At 40.8% G+C, this 22700-nt stretch overlaps 1 protein-coding gene across 1 annotated transcript in view; it reads left to right on the top strand.

The window, feature by feature from the left end:
* RBKS (ribokinase) overlaps window positions 1-22700 on the top strand; it is a gene marked incomplete at its 5' end in the record, with an annotated part of 67821 nt that overhangs the window by 33315 nt on the left and 11806 nt on the right. Inside the window, 3 exons of the mRNA XM_084261652.1 lie at window positions 760-924; window positions 4826-4917; window positions 14591-14779. Of these exons, the coding sequence (XP_084117778.1) occupies window positions 760-924; window positions 4826-4917; window positions 14591-14779 (446 nt within the window). The remainder of the gene's footprint in view (window positions 1-759; window positions 925-4825; window positions 4918-14590; window positions 14780-22700) is intronic.

The raw sequence follows: 22700 nt of genomic DNA, 5'->3' as shown, positions 1-22700 counted from the left end.
AAGCAAACTATGAGAAGGATCTTAAATGTGCTTTGAGATAACTGCTGGCTTCCGCACATGTAGCTTTGCTTCAACTATTCCACTGGCCAGCTTTAAGTGCAGAAGAATCTGTTACCCACCTTCTTTACTCACTTCCTTAGACACAGGCATTACCTTTCTGGGTTTTGGTAGGAAGCTGATTCTCGTTTTCATGATGGTTAGGGCCCCTGACTTGAAGTGTCACAGGTGAATGGAGCAAGTCTGCTGCTCTGAAATCTAAAAAACTTGCATAATGTTCATAGCTGTGTGAAATATTCTGTTTCCAGCTGATGGGAAAAATCAAAATTTTGTGGCATTTTTGGCATGTGAACGCAGTAATCACATTGATGCTTTTCCAAGTGCTACTGGCATATTTTAGGAAAATGCAAATATCAGCCTTAGCGTATGTCCCTCATCTCCACTGTGACTAGTGCAGTGCTTCTTTAGGGTTCATAGAAGACACCAAAACAAGACTGGGGAAAGCCCATACATGACTGCCCAAAGAAATGTATACCACATTTACTGTGTAGTGTGGTGTGCATTAGCCCACTGATCTTTCTGATTATCTTCTGAAGCCTGTCAATACTTGAAAATGTCAGTAGTGCATACATTTTTAGTGTTTGGGTTTTTTTGGAAAGCAAATCGAAATACTCATCTGAAATGTATTGTTGAAAAGCAAGGAATTCTGTTACATACGTTACTGCAAAAGTTGATGTAAAAAGCACAGTATCTTCTCTTTAGGACAGAATGTTATTGTCATAGTCCCAGGAGCCAACCTGCTTTTAAACGGTGAAGACCTGAAGAGAGCTTCTGATGTCATCTGTAAAGCCAAAGTGGTTGTTTGCCAGCTAGAAATAAACCCTGCTGTTTCTCTTGAAGCTCTGAAAATGGCACGTGCCAGTGGAGGTAATTTAGCATAAGCCATTCTGTCTCTCTCATTTCTGTTGCATGAAAAATATTCTTTATCGTGCTTTCTAAATAAAGATCCTGTGATCTATTCTGGTTTCTGTCATACTAGTTTTATTTAGAAATGAAACAATAGCCAACAAATTCATGCTACACTAATGAAAACTGAATTAAGTTTTAAAATTTTGTAGCGTTTACCTTGAATGGCGAATCACCCCATACCCTTATAATCTCCCCGTATATGTCTAGCGCTGCCTTGCCTCCTATTTTCATGCTGTGACTAAATACAGTATAATGTTGTTAGGTCAGGAACTATGGGTTAGACTCTGGTATTATTCCAGAGCAGAACAAGCATAATGAATGCAAGTCAGTAAAGTTCCACACACAATAAAGTGAGTGAAATGACCTGAAAACCAGACTTATGCCCTTTTTCTCCCGGCATAGCAGTAACTATGGCTGTGGGTTTCTATAAAGAAGTTAACATCCTTAAAGTAAAACAGAAAATATGCTTTTTCTTCTTAACCAGAATTCTTAGAGTGTGACTTGGCATACTGCCACTGAATAGACAGAGACACGGTCTGGGAAATCATTAGTAAATTGTTACTGTGCTGTACTTTTAAATGTAGGCCATTGTTCCTCCAGTGTGGCTTACAGGCAGATAAACACCAACAGTTTGCTTGAACAGGACGGGGTTTCGATACCAACATCATGTTTCTCTTGTTCAAGTGCCCGTAATGCTTCAGTTGCTCAAAGACGGTTACCACTGTATTTGAACACACAGTTAAGTAAATAATTATGCAAGTGAGGCATCTATATGGGATTTAAAATATGTTCATGTCTATCTGAAAGATAAGACCAGGGACAGCTCATAGTATGGTCAGTCATGCAGCAGGTCAGGGATGGAAATGGGATGAGAGCTACCTGATGGCCTGCGGCTGAGCGCAGGCTTGCTGGGGTAGAACATAGCACGTGGGCATTGTTGACTCTTCAGTCACCCTGCTGCACCGAGGTCTGTTCTGCACCTGTTGTGAACACTGGTGTTCAGTCTCCAACAAAGACATCAGGTGTAGCAGAACTTTGTGCCTCACGTTCATGTGTTTTGTGCTGGTTTAAGCAGCCGCGCTAGATGCGAGGCTGGGAGAGAGTGCCTCTGAAGTTGTGGTGCTGATAGTCAGGAACTCGGTAAACAGAACTGTGCATGGGGAGAAATTATTTTGACTTATGCTTGAAATGTCGAAATGGGATTTAAAAATCTAACTGAAAATTAGAAACTTTAAAAAAAAATGAGTAGGGCCTGAAGTGCCTAAAATACATGAGACAGAGCTGACTGTATTTTTTTCATTATGTTTTATGGAAATGCATAAAAGCATTCTTAATCTAGTAGTTAATGGGCCGTAGTTGAGTCATGAGTCAGTATCCATGGCTTTTTTTGTCTACTTCTAACTCTATGCATAGTTTTGGTAAGCTGCTTCACACTTCTGTCACCCTTGTATGGCAAGATGCCACCCGTGACAGAAGAAAAGAGAGGATTTTTTTAAAGTCAATTAAAAAAAATCCAAACCTGATACATGGAACAGACATGCAAGCGTTTAGCAGCTGTAGACAGCACAATATATCAAGAAAAGATAGCAGTTCACTGTGGGCCAGCTCTAGTTCTGTGCTGTCAGTCTGCTATCATTGTGCAGCTCATGCCGGCAAAACTTTGGTGGCTTCTACTTTAAAGCAATAGGCTACACATGTTCAAATGTCATGTGCAGTCAAATCTACGTAAACAGCTGAGTTTGTAGCACTGTAAAAATCTATCCTTAGCCAACTGTAAATTGTTAATGCAATTTCCCTTCTTTTAGCCTGCAATACCCTCATGTATAATGCAGTACTGCATGTTAGGATGTGCACTAGACTATTTTTGTTTAAAACAGATGCATACCCAGATGCCTCAAACCTCTGTTTCAAGGGAGGTATTTTTGCTTGTTTTTCTTCATTCTTGTGGAAAGAAAGAATAAGATGGAAAAGGAATGTGGACACACAGGCAAGAACCCTTTGCTTCTGATCAGTGAATGTCACCTGGACCTGTAAGATAGAGGGGGACATCTCATGTTCTCAAATGTTCTCATCATAGCACTGATTATTACAGAGCTTGTGACAATCTTGGGGAAAAGGAAAGGGAAAGGAAGGTTGTGAATAATTGTATGAGGCGGGTATAAACTGTAGTGTAAATCGATCCTGGCAAAGGGAGAGAAAGAGTTTGGACAGAAAATAATTTGCTGTTCTTCAGGGGGACCAAAGAGATTACCCTGTTCACAAGCCATGCTTTTCTTCACAGCCTGAAAAAGCATGATGGGGTTCCTCTATCTCCCCCTTGCTCAGCAGATACGAAACATGGGAGCAAACCAATAGTAACGTGCTACACCCTGTTCATGATACAGTCTGTGTTACTTAAAACCCAACACTGCTTCTGACCCATGTGTATGTTGGTATCATACCACATTGACAGAGTTTGTCTTCCAATGTACACTGCTTGTTTGTTCTACCTAGAAAAGTGCACTTAAAGATTTGTGTTTAAAAAACTTTGCTAGGGTTGCAATTCAGAAAATAGGAAATGCAAGAGTTAAGGTTGCCTGTGAAACCTTAATTTGTCTCCTTTCTGCATATGTATTATGTTGCAGTCTTTAATTATGTGATCACATGCTGTTTTTCAGTGGTATGTGATCATATAATTAAAGAGTTTATTATAATACATACTGTATTGTAATAGTATAAGGGAGCCAAATTAAGATTTCATTGGAAATCCTAATCCTGGCATTTTCTGGCCTCTGAGTAAATGTCTTTGTTGCTTTATTACTCTTTTTAACGAGGCGGGTAGAGAGACCTGATGAAGTTGTACAGTCAAAGGCTAAAACTTCCATCGTTAATCAAAACCACCATTTTCTAAACTTCTCAGTACTCAGATTTCAGAAGTCTCTCTGCATCTTTCTCTTTTAGGGTATTAACTGGGATTCAGAAGTGTTCAGGGTGTCTGGATAAGCTACAGCTTAGGGTCTAAACATGCATTTAGGACTGAAAATTTAGGCATCCAAGTTGGAAGATTCGATCACTTACTATAAGGAATAGTACTGAAATAAGAGAGTGTGCTTTATATAAAAATTATGGCCTTGTGGTTAAGACACAGAGTGTTAATCATAAAATTGGCAAAGTGAGAAATCAAGTCTGCAGATTTCCTGTGTTAACAGTGAGTAAGTCACTTACACTGTCCTCATGACAAACCTTTTCTGCTGTTACACGGGGCCTTAGGCTACAGTTTAAAGTTAGATTAACTAACATATTCTACCACGTGTTAAGTTTAGGTCTAGCTCTGCCAGATAGCACATTAAAAATATACAGTGCCTGGTCTACACTACAGTTTTATAATGTGGCAGTTTGAACAAGTTAGGTAACACGTTCTGAAGCACGTTTAATTCCTTGTCTGGACATGCCCTTCATTACTCCATACCCCTGTTTCTTCATGTGCAGAATGCAGATAACACCACCAAAAAAATTCTAGAACTAAAGCAGTTCTTGTAAAATTTGTTAATAATCATCAGTTAAACAAATTGCATTACTGTCTAAGGAGCTTTTTCCCTTTTTTTAATCGAATAATATCTTGGTTACTTTTCTTGTTACTCTTCCGTCATGTTCCCACCATGACAGGTGCCTGCACAAGAATTAGCAGGGAACTTTAACATAGTAAACAAAACTTTTAGCAATTCTGTAACACAAGCACAGGGAAACTCAGAGCCATTTCTGTGTTAACAATAAACACTGGAGGCCATGAATTAACCACAGGGGTGTTTCAGCTAATGGTTTATGAATCTAAAATGCTACAGATTTAGACTTTCTTTTTCTTTTCTTTTTTTTTTTCCAGTAAAAACTTTATTTAATCCAGCTCCAGCCCTTGCTGACCTAGATCCACAATTTTATACCCTTTCTGATATCTTCTGCTGCAACGAAACTGAGGTAACGGTCATATGTCATGTTAAAGAAGGAGTGGAGTCTTAAGCAGTGACATTTCAGAGAGATTCTGTTCTCAGAAGTGCATCCTAGGGAGCTGGGTAACTGAGGCGTGGTACTCTTACACACACAACTGTTGGAGGTGCCACGGTTGATCCCTGACCTTACCAGCAGAGAGGATTATTCTGAAATACGTTTAGACTGCGCTCAGATTGGTTGTGGCGGGGAGGTTGCGTCCAGCCTGCCTTACAAGTAGATGAGTAAAACAAATCCATAAAAGGAGACTTCTAAAATGTTATCACCGAGTGGTAAATATTAAAATAGATCCTTGTCCTTGTTCTGCTGTCCCTTGATAGGATTAGCAGGAATGCACTAGCCAGTGTTCTGACAGTTTTAAACTCGCTTGCCAGGAGGTGATGCACGCATGCTGCACTTGATGGTCAATATTAGCTTCCTATGCCTCTCCCTCTCAGGTATTTTTTCAATTAATCCGTTTCTCTGGCCCTTCAACTGTATGCTTTCCCTACTTTTTCCTCCTTTCCCTCTCATTTCTAATTCAAGGGTGTTTTTTCTCCCAGAGGAAATTATTTTTCTCACAAGAGACAAATCAAGCTTGTCTCATAAGGCCTTTGTTTAAATTTCCAATTTATGAGTTTTATGCATGCTGTGTTCCTTCCCCTCACCCTCAAGAGCATTAGAGAAGCAACCCAGTAGATAGGAGCCGTGCCTTGACCATAGTTACAGTTATCTCCCACAAACATGATTTCTGCAATGAACATGATGCTTTGGGGTGAAGGGGAGGGGGAAGAGCTAAGAGAAAAGCATGGCCTTGCTTGCTGATAGGATATTTGTCTGATGACCGTGTCTGTCAGAGTAAATTCTTCAAGACTCAGTTGCCCTCTTTTGAAATCTGTTAAAACCCATCACAAACCATATCGAAGTTCTCATTTCATGAGTCTCCTTGTGTTTATGGGTCAATCTAAGCAACCCAACTGGACATCTGAATTTCATTCTGGGGTGTTTCAGCATGCTGTGCCAAGTTCAGATACTCCAGAGCATTCAGGAATTAGCAGAACAGCAAGGTGGGAGATGCCACAGCTCCTCCAGGCTCTGGAAAGCAAAGTTTCCAGTGCAACTGGCAGTAACGTCATTGTTGGCTCAGGCAGAGTCCAACATCTCTAAGAACTCAGTTCTAAGGCGAAGTGATTATTCTTGTTCAGGGCACTTGCAGGACACCCATATGGTGTTTTTTTCATGCTTTCAGAAAGCACTGACGCCTGGACTGTGCCCCTGGGTTGGCTAAACAGTGGAACGGTGCACATTTTGGGCTGAGAACACCCATACTCTCCCACCAGTTTAGTAAATGTCATTTGTTGTTTGCTTTTTTCATAATGTCACGAGTTAGTTTTTTTTTCCCCCTGTGAAAACTTATCCCCCATATGTTAGAAGCAAAACTTTGTTTCTCATTACTTGTCTATTCCTGACTTTTCTCTCATCGCTCTTTACAGCACACATGTTAAAGTTTTCCCTTTGTTATACTTTATTGCTAGAGGACAGTCTTGAAAGAGACATTCTTTGAGAAGTTTTAGCTTGCTGGAGCCAGGGTGTATTATTATTATTATTACCACCACATGGAGAAAAGAAAATTACTTGAATTTGGAGAACAAGAAATACAGGTGTATAATTATAATAGGTCCCTGCTCACTCATCTACCTGTTCTGCAGAGCAGGGGGGTATGTACAGTTTGCATTCTTTTCTGCTGTTTTCTTTTATTCCCTTTGGGAGATAGCTGGGATCACTGCATGCACAGTCAGACACAGAAATACGCTCTCTAGTGTTGAGGAGGCTTCTCTCTTGTGAATTTATGGAAATGGTAGACCTATGGAAGCTCCTGCCAGCCATATCATGGGAGCGCAGATCCAAGTGTGGGTTCTTAGCATATTCTGAGAACAAGAATGGCACAGAAATACCTTTGCTTTTAGCAGTAATTTTTTCATACTTTACAATAAAATCAATTACATTAGCACAGCTGTAATAATCAATTGTGTTTGATTTAATCTTCTTTGTGTGTCCAATTTGTTACTGAATTAATTTTCAGGGGCAAACTATTGCTATTGTTCCTTTCTATTTGCTGGGAAAAGAGGGAAAATGAAGCATTTGTTTTTCTTATGTCACAAATTTGAAAGTTGTTTTTTTAGTAATTGTTATATATTCATATGCCATCTGTTTTCTGTTTTCTTTCATGACTTTCTTTAGTTTCAGATCCATGTAATGTATGCACTCGAGAAGTTTGATATAGAGATAAATGTTTACATAGCCAAAAAAAGGTTACCAGTCACATCTCTGTATGGCACTTAAAAGCAGTAAGTTAATTCTACCAATCTTAAAGATAATTCTAATTTCTTAAACTTCATCCATTCAGTCACCTGCACCTGCATTTCCTTCATCATCTTAAATCAGGAAGTACCTAAAAGACTTTGATGATCCAGAAGATGTACTGGGAAAAGACCTATTAATACATTTCTTTCTTATTTCCCTCAGTATCTACTAGCAGTCACAGTCAGAAAAGAGCAATTGGATAAGATGGACCTTTGCTCTGAGCCACAATGGCCATTCTTATTTTATAGATTTTAAAAATTTTTATTCTTTATGGCCGAATTTATTGAACATGCTGCTTACAGCTGCCTTGCTGAGATGTTCTGTTCCAGCTCCATTGCCTCTCCTACTTGGTATTTCTAAGTCTCAAATAACTTCCTTCTAGCCAGAATCCTATTTATGTCCCAGCCTTACTCCTTTTGGGAATCTTTTATTTTTTATTTGGGATATTTAGGTACTATCGGGAAAAAAAAAAAAAGGATTTCTACTTTTATCTTTACTAACTCTTCCAAATAGTTAATAAATCATCTTGAGTTTAAAGACAAACTCTTCAGAGCTATGCAGTTCCGCTGCTTGTAAGACATTCTTTATAACACAGATGTATATGCTAAGGCATTTACACTGATTTTTGTTACTGCTTGGTTTGGCTTTCTTAGCTATTCAGATTTACAGGTATTTATCACACGATGTCCTTATCTTTCTTGTTGACCAAGAAATACCTTTAAAGTATGAAATCCTGTGGTTTGTGGATGTTATGTGAATGGTATGTTTGTAACAAAGACTGTTAGCTGCAGAACAGCAAGCTCGCCCTTTAGCTTAAGACATCTCACACGAGGTGGGTTAGTGCTGTAGAGATGAGGAAGAGGGGCCAGTCCTTGTGATTAGCTGCATTAGAACTGAGTCAGAAGTTTCTGGCATTTGCTGTCATTAAGGTCAGCGGGTTTGATCTGCAGTCTTTGACACAGAATAGAAGTTTTAAAATGTCAGCTATAGTTTCAGACAGCCACGGGGCTGTCAGGTCCCAAACATACAAGTACCAAATAGATCATCACACTTCATACTCCATCCTTCATTAAATGCTGTAGGATTTAATGAAATCAGATGCAGTATCTGGTATAACAGCACAGCTTGTTCTTATGGATTTATGTGCTAGAGAAAAGCAAACAAAATTATACTATCAGTGAATTATCTACCATTAGTTTGTCTAGAAGGCTCTTCACAAGCTGTTCTTTTCACTCTGCTTGTTGCAATAATATTTTTTTTTAATGTCTGACATTACTTTCTTTTTATGTGGTTCGTGAACAAAAAAAACTCAGAACAAATCTTGCAAGGTTATCAGTTCTCTCTTTGCTTAGCCTGTAGTTCAGTTTTATCTTTTCCCAGAAAGATCAGACTTGTTGAGACTAGTTTGTTAATTCCCAGATGTAGCACAGCCTAATCCCTGAGGTTTGTGCAGGAATGTGCTAGTTCTCCGTTCCCTTAATTCTTCTAATGAAAAATAAATGTATCCAATGTCATCTTAGTGAAAAACTGATGGTTGTTCTTTTTGGTCATCTATAAATGTTGAAAAAGAGACAACCCTCCTCAAGATGGGCCCTTCGGAATGCTTCCCATTTTCCCCCCACGTGTTTGCGCAGCTCCTCGCTGCAGTCTGGCTCTAGGCACAACCACAATGTCAATACAGCTCATGTGTTGTTTTTCTTATTTGGAGTGTGCATGCAATTACATGGCCCCGCAGGTTAGGAACCAGAATATATCACACATCAGGCATTTCAGTTTGGTCCTAAATGTTTTGAAGGACAACTGCTACGTCATTCCAAGAATACTGAGGAACCCTTCAGCAGGAGGAAAATGGTTACACCAAATGGTTTGGTTTGTCAGGATTTCGTTTGTCAAGCTATTTCGAATGCAACACTGGCAACTGGTTTTTCCCTAATGCAAAATTCTATCAGACTTGCTGATCCAAATAAGAAGGGCCTAGAAAAGATTTAATTAAGAGCTAACAGAATACTTTGAGGCTCCAGTGCTAGAAAGCAGTACAACTAAATAGGCAAGTTTGCTGCTAATTTTGTAAAGGTGCAAGGTGCATAATATACAGAAAAATAGATACTTTCCTATTCAAAATTCTGTTCCCTTGTAAGTGCTACTGGCCATTACGTGAGGCTGGATCATTTTGGCAGAAATATTAATAATGGAAATTCTTGTCAGCAGGCCCAAAATTAAGATGCAGTATCGACTTTTAGAAGATTCAGAGAATACCAAGTTTATAAAACCACACCTGAGTCTTGGATTAGGACATTTAAATTATTGCTTATTAATATAGAGAGATCAACACTTGGGGTAGTCTTTCTTAAGAAAAAATAATGGTATCTCTGGCATTCAAAACAAAAATAGTCCTTTAGAATGAAAACATTTTAGAACATCTCTTGAATTTGCCTTTCAGCTTTAAGTAATGGAAAGCTACTATTGTAGAAGTTGTAGGAGCAATTCAAAGTATATTTTAATTCCAACTTTATTCTAAGCCCCATTTTATCAGTGGCTGGAAACTATGAAATTTCCCATATTTAGTCTAAAACGAAAGATGTTCCTTTTAGGAGGGGAGGGAATAGCTTCCAGCCAATTCATTTCAATCAGTTTTTAATTATTCTAGCATGATAAGTATTTCTGCCTGCATGTATGTAAAAATTTTATAATTTGAAACAACTGGAACTAGCTTGGCTTGTGGCCTGAACTTGCAATTGCTTATACACCAAGTCTGCCTCACTACTTCTTTGGGACTGTTCACATGTGTTAGAATTCATGAGACTGAGTTCTTGTTCTGTCATTCTCAAAGAAATCCCCTAAGGTCCAAGCCAAGTTTGTATCTAACTGGCTTACTGTGTTTCAATATTTAAAATTAAAAATATTTTAAATTATCATGGGTAGTTTTAGATGGGTTAGCCTTAAAACTGGCACAGTCTCCCTATTATTATTTTTTATTTCTGTTCCAGCAGTACCTGGCAACATTTTCAAACTTGTTATTGTGCTAGGTGCACGAAAAGCGGTCCAAATGATGGGCTGCTCCCCACAGAATTAAGACTTCTTGTTATTTCACCAATTTATATTTGCTGAGGATCACAGGATCACAGAAGTTGGGAACAGACCTCCAGAAAACTCTGGTCCATCACCCTGGCAAAGCATGGCCAGTTTAGATCAGATTGCTCACAGCTTTTTCCAGTCAAGTTTTGAATCTCTGAGTTTGGAGATTGCACGACCCCTGGGCACCCGTTCCACTGCTTCATCACCCTCATGGTGATAAAGCTTCTCCTAATAATGGAGTTTCACATGTTCCAGCTTGTGCCTGTTCTCTCTAGCCCTATCCCTGAGCACCTTCCAGAGGACTCTGGCTTTGTCCTCTTTATAACCAAACCATTACATTTCTGTGGACAGCAATTTTGCTGTCCCCTTTGTCTTGTGTTCTCAAAGCTGAACAAACTCTCTTCTCCCAACCTCTTCTTGTACGTCCTGTTCTCTGCACACCCCCCCACCCCCACCCACCCCTGACAGCCTTGATGGCTTTCTACTAGATTTGTTGTAGTATGTCAGTGTCTTAACTTGTGCCAGGGGTGCCAAAACTAGATACCATGCTACAGGTTCAGTCTTGCAAATGCTGAGCCAGGGATTCAGAACATCTCCCCGAAAGTGGTTGTGTAAGCCATAGGCTGCCCCAAACACACCACAGCTCAGAAGGGTTCGTACCATAGTCTCGTACTCACTTTTAGCCACTACGGCTGTGGGATCGGGGGTGGCATTAATTTTAACACAGATCTGCTTTGCAATCCAATTTGTTTCCTGGCCACATAAATGGCTGTGCTGGCACAGGAGAACGGACCATGTGGGCAGGAGTGTAAGGGGAAAGAAAAAATACCAGTTTTTTCTGTAGCAGTGCTGGTTTGTGTCATCTTACTGTGACCAGACTCCACAGTCTGAAGAGACATGGAGAGTTAACTAAGATTAGTGAGGATTATGGCCAAGAACCTTCATATCAGTTAAATTAAAAGCATCAGTTAAATTTCCCTCCCACCTTTGTAAAGAAAATTAAGAAAATTCTGTGTAGATTAATTATATAATATCTGTCATGGGCTTATTCTGACAGCAGTTTTGTGGAATGTCCCCTTGCTTTAATAGTCCATTTAACTGAGTAGTTTTATGAGACGAGCTGCAGAAAAATAATATTCTTAATTTGCTGTTCTTTTGTACAGTGCTATGGCAAATGTCCACATTGGGCTTTTAGTATTGTTCTTTAATTTTTTCTTTACATAACCATTAGTTATTTCCTTCAATTGTACCACAGTTTGTTTCTTAAATAAGATTCTACTAAAGGGAGGAACTTAAAAACTCACCACAGTATTTAACATCAGTTGACATTTACCGCAATCTCTAATTATTGGCACAGAATCTGTCTGGCTTCTGCTGCTTTTATGGTTCTTCCAGCTTGTTCCAGTGTTTTTTAGTTTTACCATCCTGCTGTAGATGAGTTAGATGATAGTGGTTTCAAGCAGTTGAGGGTCTACTTTTATACAGGCTCTTTATCTCCTCAAAAGAATTTTGTTTATTGGTGTAAGCCGTGTAAAGGTGAAAAGAAAGATTTTTGCAGAACAATTCTGTCACTACCCTGGCAAAAAATCCTGTTGGCCTGGGACACAGCAGTCACAAAGAGGGGTGCAACGTTAACACTAAGCCTACAGCGTGTGTGTTTCGTTAGGAAGAATGTTATACTCAGGTACTTCATGTACCTTGCTTGTCAGCATACAGAAGTGAAAATAACGCATAAATAAACCCAAATTAGATTTACTGTTTCTCTACCAAAACTAAATCCACTTTTGTCCTGGAACCTTTGCAACCTACGTGGAATGTTTGGAATTATTGCCTATCATGAAATACATTGGAAACTCCATTAGCCAGTTTCATTCCAGGATTTGTGTTAATCCATTTTTATTCTTGTAACAGAATGTGCTAGGTGTTCTGAATACAGGAATGCATAGTTTCTGCTCCAGAGATCTTAAATTTGTGGTGACACACAGACTCATTAGATGCTTTAATATTCGAAGAGAGTATATGTATATATTTAATACTATTCATTATCTATCCTTAGTTATATAGACTATAAGTAAGGATATAACTAAGTATATAACTAACTAACTAACTGTATATCTCCTTAGATATATATATATATTTATATCTCCTTAGCATATTTACTCCTTGCAAGCCTTGCAAGAAGATAAATTCTAAAGGTTTTGAGAGATACTTTTTGGAAACATTTTTTCATGTTTGAAAATACTTTGATAACGTTTTAAAAAGTGAGAAGGGTTTACTTTGCTCCAATAGTTTGTACTGCAAGAGAAGTATGAGCAGGATGGTGACGTGCCAAAGAGAAGAGCGAATAGGTTTAGTTACTTTCTCATAGTTTAAAGCATATTCATACGTGTCCTTGTCTGGGATTGGTGTGGTTAAAAAGTGTAGTTTGAAACGGCGTGTACGTGTTAACCACACCTTGTCCCTGTGGTGCACAAATTTAGCTACCAAGGCCTGCCACACGAGAGCCTGCCTTGTAGCCCTCAGATCAACAGCGTATGAAGTCATTTCTGCAGTTGTCTAAGGAGGGACTGCAGAACTCCCTCCTGCAAGTTTGAAAATTAAAACCAGTGAGTACTCTGCTGAGGGCAGGCGAAATTCTAGGGAGGGTGTTGGCATTATCTGGCTCTTTGGAGCCTAAGGGTGGCTTCTGTCTCCTGGGTCGGGCTGCAACACAGGAAATGACAGTGGCGAGCAGCGGGTGCTGACTCACAGCTGGGGGCGGCTTACTTTGGGATGGCTGTAGTAGTTCCTGTCCCCAGCTGTCTGCCCTCCCTCTTTTTACAACCAGCATGGCCTGTGCTTCATGGAGCAGTTGTTTAATCGCTGGAGTTTACACTCCATCATATCGAGAAGTATGTGTGCTGAATTCAAGTTCCAGTAATGCAGAGGAAGGTAGTTTGAAAGATTTCAGCAGCTGTTTCCCAAGAAGCCTAGCTGCCTGTGCAGCAGGGGTCAGGAAGTGTAGCTGGTGAATAGGTTCCAAAATAAGTTTTCCACTGAAAATAAGCCCTAAGTGTGTGGAAGCTACGTCCAGTTACTAGGCAGTTATCTGAAAATACTTCAGACAGCATTTTTCAGGATCCAGCACAATCTCATAGTGCAAGATAAAGTTGGACTTCCCTCTTCTCAAGTAAGCAGGACAAGATTAATAAAGACAGCAAAATACAGTAAGCCTGTTTGCTTCCAATTGAAGGCAGGAGTTCTGCCTGCTAGACTGTTTCAGATAAAACACGCTGTGGTTTCTCTTCCCTTTCTTCCTGTTTCATTCTTGTCCTCTTCCCTGCCGAAAGAAAAAGTTCATGACGTTGGAAAATTATATGCCATCAAGAAAATGTATGAAGCTGAGAAAAGGATGCTTGATTCTGGAGTCTCTGTTAAAGGTTTTTGGGAAATTTTGCTCTTAGTTGGGTGGAATTAGAAGAGATAAATATTAAGAGCCAACTGGGAGAAGTTGACTTAAGGTCACCATCTGTTAGAGGAAGAGTTTATCTGTGTTTGTACAGAACCAACACGGAAGACTCTCGGTTTTGACAGAGGCCTATGGACATGGCCATAACACAAATACATAATAATCCTGTACTGGGCCTTTGCCCAAAGAGGGCTTCAGATAACTTTTGTGTATTCTTATCTAAAATATATATATTAAAGTAAACAGGGCGGTCAAAATTGAGCTTTTTCTTTTTTCTTGAAGAGATTTTTCCCTTGTGATTTCCCTCTAGCTGAACACCAAGAACTTCAAAAAGAATTAAAAAGCTTCTCACCTAGCAATAAATATCCCTCAATAATAGTGACCGGTTGCTATGTAGCATTTTTCACATCAGAGCACAAAATGCTTTTGCCAAGGCTGTGTCGTCGTGTCCATTTCACAGATGAAGAAATGGAGACATGTGAGAGAAATGAGATTTTACTGAGGGTTGCACGCCAGGCAAGTCATAGAAGCTGGAACAGAACCCATGCCTCCTGTGTCTCTGCTCAGGCTGCTCTCTGTTAGTCTGCTGTGCCCGAAGTACATGCTGACTTCAAATGAGGAGCAAGACATAGCTGGGTATCAGTGTAGGAAGTGGTTTCATGATCATCCTATAATACACATTTTTAAAAGATATTAAATGCTGTTTTCAAATGCAACTGCTGTCCAAAAATGAATGCTGTCAGATTATGATTTTCATTTGCGTGGGTTATTTTCCAGGCAGAAATTTTAACGGGCATCCCAGTTGGCAACCTTGAAGATGCCGAAAAGGTGGGACGCATGCTGTTAGAAAGAGGGTGTAAGCTCGTAATTGTTACTCTTGGAGCAGAAGGCTGCATGATGATATCAGTAGAAGAACCCATTCCAAAGCACGTTCCTGCTGGGAAGGTCAGGGCTGTGGACACTACGGTACGTTTTTGTGGTTTAACTGTCTTGCTTTGGAAAAGAGTGCTTAAGTACTAAGGGAAAGCAGTGAGTAATCAGCCAAATCTTTGGGCACTAGCACAAAGGCTAATTTATGATGTAAATTGATAGCTTGCTTCCAGCCTCTCATATATTAAATGTCAGTTGACTTGAGTTTTACAGTTGGTATTGTGGATGCGCTAGAATTATGATGATACATGCTGGTAATGTCGCGTTCCTCCTCTAGTGAAGCCTGTACCTGTCTCTGGCTGCAATGTGTGATGCCAGTGGCTCCAGCACCGGTCCTGTTTTTTCACCTTTGCCCAGTCATATAAACTCATCTTGCTCAGAGCTCAAATGCTGTGGGAGACAGGAGGTACTGCTGCCTGCAGCCTGAAACAGAATGTTTGGCTCTTCTGACAGATGCATGGATAGCTTACCAAGACTAGCATAAGGTCATCAAAGATGTAATTTATGTAGTGGAAAAAAAAAACCTAAAAGTTCTTGCTGCTTCATGATGGCTATTTTGTGGTGGTAGGTAAAGGGTACTTGGGGAGGGGCATTTTAGTCTTGACATGAGAGCGTTTATTTTGCTTTCTGCTCAGAATGAAATGCAGAAAGCATGCTCAAACAGACCACTAAATACAATACCCCCAGCAAAAAATAAAAACAAGACAGGCAATAGTTAAGATAACATTGCTATGAAAACCTTACCACATTGCACATATGGGGCTATTTTGTGTTCCTAGTATTATCTGACATAAATCCAAAATAATTCCAGTGGAGTTACTGAGAGCAGAGTGGGTCACGTTGTATGTACTAACTATACATTTAAATGCCTGTTATAATAACATCATATTACATATGTTCTGTTACAATAGTTCATTAAAATCCTGGAGATTTTACCATCTGGTGCATTCCATATCTGAATTGCATTAATAATAACTAGTTCTTGTAGCATGTTTTTTATCCACGGACCTCATACTGCTTCACAAAGAAGGAAAGCAACTGCTTAAAAGATGAAGAAACAGAGGCATAGGGGTCTGAAATTACCTAGCTCAGTAGCATATGCAGTGGCAGAGCGAGGAGTAAAGTCACTTCATCTTAAAACATAATATCACTCATAGTTTGGACTGTGATGTGCTGATATGTGGAAGGCTTTGTTCCACTGTTACATTTAATCCTTTTCAATTTAACTCTGAAATGGAGATACTTTGGCTTTTTTTTCCTCGTTTGCTCCTATGTCATTTAGAAGTTTGACCTTGAGTTAGTGCTGATAAAGTGCTTCTAAAGTTCTGGTTAAGGAAGGCATCACTGTGCAGAAGTTTCTTGGTAGGGGACTACAGACACCACACCATTTCTGCCTACTTTTAGCCCAGAATTAGAGGTGCCAGGGGGGTGAAATGCAGAGCTCCCAAAGCTGCCCAGAAGAAGGATTTAGTAGCTTCAGAGTAACACCTTGTGAACCTGGCCATATGACTGCTTGCTCTGGGTTGGTAAATCCACTGTTGCTATCAAAGCTTAGCGTTAGAGTTTTTCTCTGCATCACACAGAAGTGATGAAGAAGAAACATGTGTGATCTGCTGCTTCAAAAGAAGCAGAAAATTGCTGACAGATCAGCTATTGTTTGATATCTTAAGATATTTGCTGCTCTTGGAATAAAGCAGCAATACTGAAACCACACATTGTGGCTTTTCTGAAAAAGTGCTTTTTATCTTGCCTAGCAGTTCAGGCTTTCACGACTGAACTAATTTAACGCTCCTCTTTTTTTCTGTTTTCTTTTAATAAAAGCAGTTTCTTCGAGTTTACTGAATCCTTGCCCTGCCTCCTTGTGGCCAACAGGTTATTGGCTTTCACATAGCAGAGGATTTTCACAGTTAATTTTGTTAATCTACTTAAATACCAGTGGGTTGTTTTCAGTAAAACAGCTGTGCTCGGTTTACTCTTGCAGACTGAATGAAAAAAGATGTGTTGGCCTTCCATTATGAAAGCCTTACGCTGCTCAGGCTGATTATCGCTTTGCCTGAAAGCAAGTGGTTTTAAAGCAACCCTTCCAAACACCAAGGAAAACAATGTCATCCTCAGCTAACCTGCATAGCTCAATTGCTAGAATAAATGCTACACGCTCTGGTGGGACATGGTACTCTCTTAAGAGGCATGTCACCAGTGGATCCTTCCCCAGGGGAACAAGCCCAAGCTGCAAGTAGCCACCTATCCACAGAGTATCCGGAGCTGTTCATGCTCTCAGCATACCATTTAATACTAAACAAAAGTTGCTGCCTTAAACTGCCCTGACTTCAGCATCTTGAGGGACCAGGCAGTAATTTTTTTAAAGCTGCTGTAATCCAATCACATCTGGTTATTTGCCTGTATCCATATTGGCATTGCTTGAATCTGTAGAAGATAAAGTTACTGCCAGACAGAGAGTTAAATGATGCATATAACCCATCACAGGATTTGCAAAAGGTTACAGAGCCCTTATGAAAATGGCCTGTGTTAAAACAGAGTTTGCTATGTAGGTGATACACATATGAGATACAAAATGAGCTTCAAAGGCCTCTTCCACTGTGGAAGCATGCCCATGTCCTCTATGAGTGCCCAGAGCCCTCTGTGCAGCAGCTCAGCTTCACTACAGCCTCCTGCAGCCACAAAGATTAGGAGTTTGAGGTCACTGTCCCAGGTGGGGTGCTCCCTGTTCATCGGTTCATCAGGGAGACTAAGGACTGATAGGCCATAGAGCCTGGCTCTTCCTTCCAACTCTGGAGATGGTTAATTGAAGAGTTTATTGGCAGAAAGCTGGGAAAAGCTGGCTCCATCTCCTGCTCTGTGGTGGAACATGAATCTTCAAGACTGAAAATCTGGCATTTTTCACCCACACTAAATCAATACTATGAAGGGGAGAAAAAAGGCTTGTTGATTATTTTTTTTTAGCGCTAATTATCTTAATGTGGGCTTTACTAATGTATGCAATGCTTCCCATGACTGTTAGCAGAGCTCTCCATACACAGTCCAAAACATGTAGAGCACGAATAGTCGTTTAGAAGGAAGTTTTGCAAGACATGGTATTGTAAAGCTGAAACATCTGTTTCTCCTGTTATAGCTAAATAGTGCAACAGGCTTTTGTTAAGAAAATAAACTTTCCCTTCATTTTACTGGTTTCTGCTAGCTATTTTCTAGATGCAAATTTTGAATAAAAATAAGTGAATTATTAGAAAATCACCCTCAAATTTTCTATATGAAAGAAGGGTCTGATTAAGCCCACTAGCCGTATCGATTTGTATCTGAAGAAGATGATATACGTAAGAGACATTTGACACTTTTAAAAGCACTAATAGGTAGATAATATAAGAAAGGCATACATTAGGCTCTATTTTCATTACTTTAAATAGTCGCTTTTAAATCTACTTGACTACATGAAGTTAAATATATGCATTTACTTTATTTTTGGAAGAAGCTATTCCCACTTTAGGTAAAAGTAGCACATGAAGCTGCGTTAAAATAGCTGGGAAGGGTAATTATGTAATTCCGTTTATATGACACTTCTTGGGGTGGTAGCAGAAGGTTTCACAAACCATTCACAATTTTGGTAAGCATTTCCTAGCAAACAATAATATCACATACATGCATTTTGCAGTCGCCTGCATGTGTGTGTGTGTGTGCCTGTGTTCGAAGCAGTTTGCCTGCTGAGGCAGCACAGCTGAGGTGGAACGCAGCAGCTGCTGGCGAGCGCAGCTGCGGGACATGACCCAACACCGTCAGGTCACAATTCTAGTTGAGGTGAAGTGGGTGATCTGTGTGATGAACCAGACAGTGATCCTGGATCGGGGTGTCTACTGCTGCGGTAGCCTTGAACACGCGTCCTGGCGGAGGCGTACGGGGCCCGGTGACAGGGAAGGCCACGCGGTCCCCATGTTGGAGACTGAAGCTCCGCTCTCTTCGCCCCTTCGGCCCCGCTCTCCCCCTCCGCTTCTGACAATCCCGCGAAGTGTCATTTACAGCACTATTTACATCTATTTACATTTACTAATTATATTCCATTGGAACTGCCAAGGAAAATTTGTCAGAAGAATGTAATTACTCAAAGCTGGCATTTGGCCAGCAGTGAGATTAGTTCCCTTCCATTTTGCAAAGAAGCACTATGGGATCGTAGCGAGCCGAGCGCTTGGAGTGGCAGCTGGGGACCACATCAAGCCCCTGCGGTACTGCTGGAGGCCTGCTGAGGGCTTGGGATGCGCAGATGGGCTCTACGGAGGCAGTCAGGCTGCCTACGTCTTCAGGTTACTCGGGGTCTGGGCTTTAGAGGAGTGTCCATGCCTCTGGACATGGGGCACTCCCATGGTTGGTGGCTACGGCAGGCTGGAACGTGTCTGCTGGCTCTGGGACTGCATGCCAGCGCTCAGGGCTTTGGTTTTTACTATGGTTGCTCCTTGCAGCTCAAGGTGGGGTGTCCTGCCCTGGATCCATCCTTCCAATCGGAAGGATTGGCACAAACAGAATCTTTCCCATCTGGGAGAAATGGGGTGCTCTCTGGTTTAAGGACGCCAGAGCTGCCCTGCTGCCACCCCCTCATTTTCAGGTTGCAGCATGGAGGTCACTGTGGGGAGGGAAGTACTCCACAGTTAGTTTTTGTAACCACTGCTGAGTAACATCCATATGCACCTGTACGGTGACTTTCTAACCTCCACCCTATCTGGTCTTTTAAATACGTAGTACAGTCGCTGTGCTTAAAGTTTCTTCGTCAGCTGGTACTTGACTTCTAGGTTTACACGTGCCAATGTTGTGTGCCCACAACTCCTGCAGTAGCACACTCACCATCAGGAGATGAGGCATCTGCATATCTGGCTTAGGCATGGATGTGTTCTCTGTAAAGGCAAATGGAGACACTTGGACACACAACATTTAGGGAAAAGTTTGGAATCACTTTTCACAACAGTGCCTCTAGTAAGCACAGCAAGTCCATGGCCTCCCTTTTGAGTCCTCTGGAGAACCTAGAATTTTCAGTTTCTCAGTATTGCTAAGCACAACCATAATATTTCCCATATCATTTATGATGCTACCAGTGTTTGCCCTGCCTGGCTGTGCTTTTCAGAGACAGAATGCACAACCTGCTGAAGGAAGCTAAGTTGCTCACAGGTTGAGGTGCTGTGCTTAGAAACACGAAACTCACTTATGAGACATGATAAAATCCAAAATGTAATCTACTCGGTTGTGCCTGGAATTTGACACGAGTATGATTTATTCTGTATAGTCCTTCCCTGCACAACGCTCTCAGAGAGGGATGATACACAGTTTGTCATAATCATAAATGTTACCATTATTTTTTCATGTCAGTTCTGTGAAATGAAGGCTTGTCTCTACAATACGGATTTGTCATCAGATGTTTTGTGTTCAAATCCTGTTCCCTCCGATTTCTTATTACAATCTATTAGATCTGGCTCTTTTACTACAGGGGAGAATGAAAAAGACTGTCTTCAAGGAGCAGAGTGCTCACTGAGCAGCTTTGTGTTGAACTCTGCAGATGTTACACAATCTTTATTGTAATAAAGCCTCGTATAAGCACATAGCTATATAATTTTAGATATGTCACAGTGTTCAGGCCTGTGCAGTAATCGTGGTCTAAAGAAGGCAGTGTGGTTTAGTGATTTGAACAAAGGACTGAGAAAGAGTTCCAGGGCTCTGAAAAAGGCTTGCTGTAAATCCTTGGGAGAGTTACTTGTCTTCTTTGTATCCCAATTTATCTATCCGTAAATTGGAGCTGCTATTAATGCGTTGCATCTAAACCATGAGAAGTCTGTTAGAGATCAGAACAGAACCTGGGAGGCCTTTTTCCCAGGCTTGTCACATAACCTCAGGCCAGTTGTGCTTCTTTGGGGGCTTTGCAAACTCATTGAAGTTCTTCTGCTTGAAGTTGAGAGGTCTAGGCTGTAAAAATATGGTTTACACTAAAATTCTCCGACTTAACTGTATCTTCTGGTTTGGAGGAAGCCTGAGCCAGAGGAGTGAAGTGGACACTGAAATAAAGCTTTAGAATATAAATAAATCCAAAACAGTCCTCCTAATAACAGCAATTCTTTGTCTCCTGACTTTGTGGCCTAACGTCTGAGGCTCAAGGGGATATAAATACAACACTCTGTGCAATGACTAATTACTCAAAATTCTGTGCATCAGCAGAAGTGGGACTTGTGGTTGACTCTAATATTATCAAATGCCTTTGCTATTTAATAATCTTGTAGCCGTACATTATTTAGCATGCCGTTTGCACAAAGAACAGTGATTTTATTTCAGCTATCTCTCAACAAAGTAAAAATGCAGCTGGTAGTAAATGAAGCATTTGGCAGACAATGTGTCTGATGTACAGTTCTCTGACTTGCTAAGAAGAGAAAAATGCTGTTGAGCGTTTAACCTTTTCCTACCCAGGGATGTAGCAAGGAGGAGTAAAGTGACCACAAAGGGCAAGGTCCTTTTTCTTTCTTTTCCTTTTCCCCTTTTTTTCTTTTCATTTTCTTTTCCTTTTCCCCTTTTCTCTTTCTCTTTTTCTTTCTTCAGCTTCCCTTTCTTTTTCAAGGAAAGAGGGAAAAGTTACTCTCAGGCAAACAGCTTATCTATCAGTGGGGTTTATTCACACACCAACACAGAGTAATTATGCCCAGAGCTCCCATTACCATCCCACAAAATGACAGCATAATAGCGTCCTTTCTTGAACATGCAACAAAAATAGGTTAATAAATAAGTTTGATTCCAGTCATAGCCCACTTTCTGACTTAGCTTTCTGCATTCCTGCTTTTACAAATACGGAATCCATTGAATTTTGGAACAGAAAAGCCACGAGGAATAAGTTAATCTGCCAGACACTCCAATCAGCAATCTGCACTGTAAGTCTATTTAAAGCTGCCTCTATTCTCCTCCGAAGTTCAGCTGAACTGGGAAAGGGCACATGACTGAAATCACTGCGCCTGAGTTGACTCACAGTGAAGTGTGGATGGGAGTCACTTGGTTCATCACAAGCCTCTGCCTCTGATTCGGGCCTTCTAAAGACATTTCAGCTTTTGAAGCCTCGGTCAGCGGCCTAAGGCTGTGCAGGTGTCCAGCCAGGAGAGGAGTCGCCAGGGCTGCCTCCCTCCGCGTTGGCAGTCAGCTGAGCAAAGGTGGAGCAAGCTGGATGGGCCCTCATTTCCCTGGGAGAGCAGAAAGCTGTGTTACTGCCGTCTTACAGGTGGGAAACACGGGAGGAAAACATTAGCCATTCGGTGCTCCAAAGCACCAGCTAAAACGTCCTGCCCCAGGTGACACAGGGGGTTGGGATGAGGTAGCCAAAACTGCAGCACAGGCGCGTATTGTCCCCTGCTACTCTCTTAACGGCTAGACAACATTGTCATGGAAGGAAACACTGTTTATCTGCCTAGGAACTGTGTATTTTAATCTGTAAGAACAAACAATGTAAACAGAACGAGCAAACAGAAGCAGGCTTGTACAGAACAATTTGCAGCCTTGTTTTCCAGTGGAAGATTCCACAGACCACCCAGGCTTTGCTCTAGTCCTTTTCTCAACCACGGAGCATCTAATTAAATCCCTCTCCATTCCTGACTCTAAGTGGAAGAGAGCCTACAGTCCTGCACAGTTTCTTTCCAGATGGAAATGCATAATTTAACAGAGATACAGCTGACAGAGAGAAGTGGGCCCAAAGCAGTATTAGCATTTGCCACAAATTGCATTAAATTACAAGGGGGTACTTAATGAAGATGTAGAATAAAAAGATTAAACCCCATATTTAGTTTTCTAAGCTCCTTCTCAGATTGCAGAGTGCCAGGCAACAAAAACCTCATGGTGAAACTGAGTTTCTGTCTCAGTTACTTCAGCAATACCAAGGGTTGGTTGTGTTCGCTACACATCACCAGTATCAGGTTTCACATGCTGTCCCGTTGTGTCC

Source organism: Gallinula chloropus (genome assembly GCF_964237585.1).
Source record: "Gallinula chloropus genome assembly, chromosome: 3".
In the NCBI taxonomy this organism is placed as follows: Eukaryota; Metazoa; Chordata; class Aves; order Gruiformes; family Rallidae; genus Gallinula; species Gallinula chloropus.
This window is presented reverse-complemented; position numbering and strand designations above follow the sequence as displayed.